The 2,227-nt window shown below is 44.1% G+C and overlaps 1 protein-coding gene across 1 annotated transcript; it reads left to right on the forward strand.

Moving 5' to 3' along the window:
• The first annotated feature begins 86 nt into the window (after nt 1–86).
• GALNT4 (polypeptide N-acetylgalactosaminyltransferase 4) lies at nt 87–1,945 on the forward strand. Its single transcript, XM_009321330.1, has one exon. It carries the CDS (start codon nt 87–89, stop codon nt 1,836–1,838), a length of 1,752 nt encoding a protein of 583 aa, XP_009319605.1. The 3' UTR covers nt 1,839–1,945.
• The last annotated feature ends 282 nt before the right edge of the window (nt 1,946–2,227 follow it).

The following is a 2,227-nucleotide window of genomic DNA, read 5'->3' on the forward strand; positions in this document are numbered from 1 at the left end:
AGTGCCTGCAGCCCCCTCCGTCCTGGGGGCGTGGGGGGGAGCCAGCAGTAGTTCGCGGAGCTCCTCTCTGCTTTTAATCCCCTACGATGAGGATCCGTCTGGCGAGAAGATGGACGTGGGTCCGCAAAAGCTGCGTGTTTCTCGGCTTCTTGATGATCGCTTACTTTGTGGTCGAGCTGTCGGTTTCTTCCTTCGGTGCCTCCCTCGCCGGGGAGAGCATCACCAAAGGGAAATGGGAGAGGCGCTTTTCTGACAGAGCAGAAGCAGCTGTGGATTTGGCTCGTCCAGTTTATGACAAATCCCCGCCTGATCCTTATGCCCCAGGAGAATGGGGTAAGCCCTCTCGCCTGGAGCTGAGTCCTGAGGAGAAGAAACAGGAAGAAGAGCTGATTGAGAAGTATGCAATTAATATTTATTTGAGTGATAAAATCTCTCTCCACCGACACATTGAAGATAATCGACTGAGTGGCTGTAAAACTAAATCCTACGACTACAGGAGACTGCCCACGACATCTGTTATAATCGCTTTTTACAATGAAGCCTGGTCAACGTTGCTGCGGACGATACATAGTGTTCTTGAAACATCACCTTCAGTGCTTCTAAAAGAAATTATATTGGTGGATGACTTGAGCGATAAAGTGTATTTGAAGACTGAACTTGAAAAATACATAAGCAATCTGAAAAGAGTTCGTTTGATAAGAACCAACAAACGAGAAGGATTGGTTCGTGCACGCTTAATAGGCGCTACCTTTGCTACTGGTGATGTCCTCACATTTCTAGACTGTCACTGTGAGTGTGTCTCCGGCTGGCTGGAACCACTGCTCGAAAGGATTGCTGAGAACGAGACTGTTATTGTTTGTCCTGTCATTGACACCATTGACTGGAAAACATTTGAATACTACATGCAAACGGCAGAGCCCATGATTGGGGGGTTTGACTGGCGGCTGACATTCCAGTGGCACTCGGTGCCTAAACATGAACGTCTCAGGCGCAAATCTGAAACCGACCCAATCAGATCCCCAACTATGGCTGGTGGCTTGTTTGCTGTCAGCAAGAAGTATTTTGAGTACCTGGGTACCTACGATACAGGAATGGATGTTTGGGGAGGGGAGAACTTGGAATTATCATTTAGGGTTTGGCAGTGTGGAGGCATGTTGGAAATTCATCCGTGTTCCCATGTAGGCCATGTGTTTCCAAAGCGTGCACCCTATGCTAGACCGAATTTCCTTCAGAACACAGCACGTGCTGCTGAGGTGTGGATGGATGACTACAAAGAGCACTTTTACAACAGAAATCCTTCAGCAAGAAAAGAAAACTATGGAGATATTTCTGAAAGAAAGATACTAAGAGAGCGTTTGAAATGCAGGAGTTTTAACTGGTATTTAAAGAACATATTTGCCGAGTTGCATGTACCGGAAGATCGTCCTGGCTGGCATGGTGCTATCCGCAGCGCAGGAATAGCTTCAGAATGCCTCGACTACGTCTTACCAGAACATAATCCTACTGGGTCTCACCTTTCTCTCTTCGGATGTCATGGTCAGGGAGGCAATCAATTTTTTGAATATACGTCAAATAAGGAGATTAGATTTAACTCTGTAACTGAGCTATGTGCTGAAGTTCCTGAGCATGAAGACTTCATAGGTATGAGGAGCTGCCCAAAAGATGGATCTCCTATCCCAGAAATAATTATATGGCATTTCAAAGAAGATGGGACTATTTATCATCCTCATTCAGGAAAGTGCCTTACTGCTTATCGTACAACTGAGGGGCGTGCTGATGTGCAAATGAGAACTTGTAATGCTGCAGATAAGAATCAGATTTGGAAATTTGAGAAATAATCGCTGCTGGTAGTACGAATGGAATGGACTGTGATCTCCAAGGTTTTATATGTGTGAGCAGATAGTGACGTTTGTTTGTATACCTTGGAATGTATTCAGATGCGTCTGTAGTGGTGTAGAAACTATATCTGCCGTGGTGAACTGTATGGAAAGCAAAAGTGAATACCGGGGTTTAGTTTCGAAAATGTTGAATACAGATCTAATGCCTTTTATTTTTGTAAAATTTTGATCCGTTATTTTCTTACTTTGGTCTGTCTTGATTATGGTAAAACAAAGGCTTTAGAGTGGACTGAGGAGTGATATTTTTTTTTTAACGAAAAAAAACCCAACACATTAAACCTGCAAGTTAATGTTACATGAAAGTAAAGAATCTTTACTTACAGAAGTAA

This window comes from Pygoscelis adeliae, unplaced genomic scaffold (genome assembly GCF_000699105.1).
Source record: "Pygoscelis adeliae isolate BGI_AS28 unplaced genomic scaffold, ASM69910v1 Scaffold232, whole genome shotgun sequence".
NCBI lineage: Eukaryota > Metazoa > Chordata > Aves > Sphenisciformes > Spheniscidae > Pygoscelis > Pygoscelis adeliae.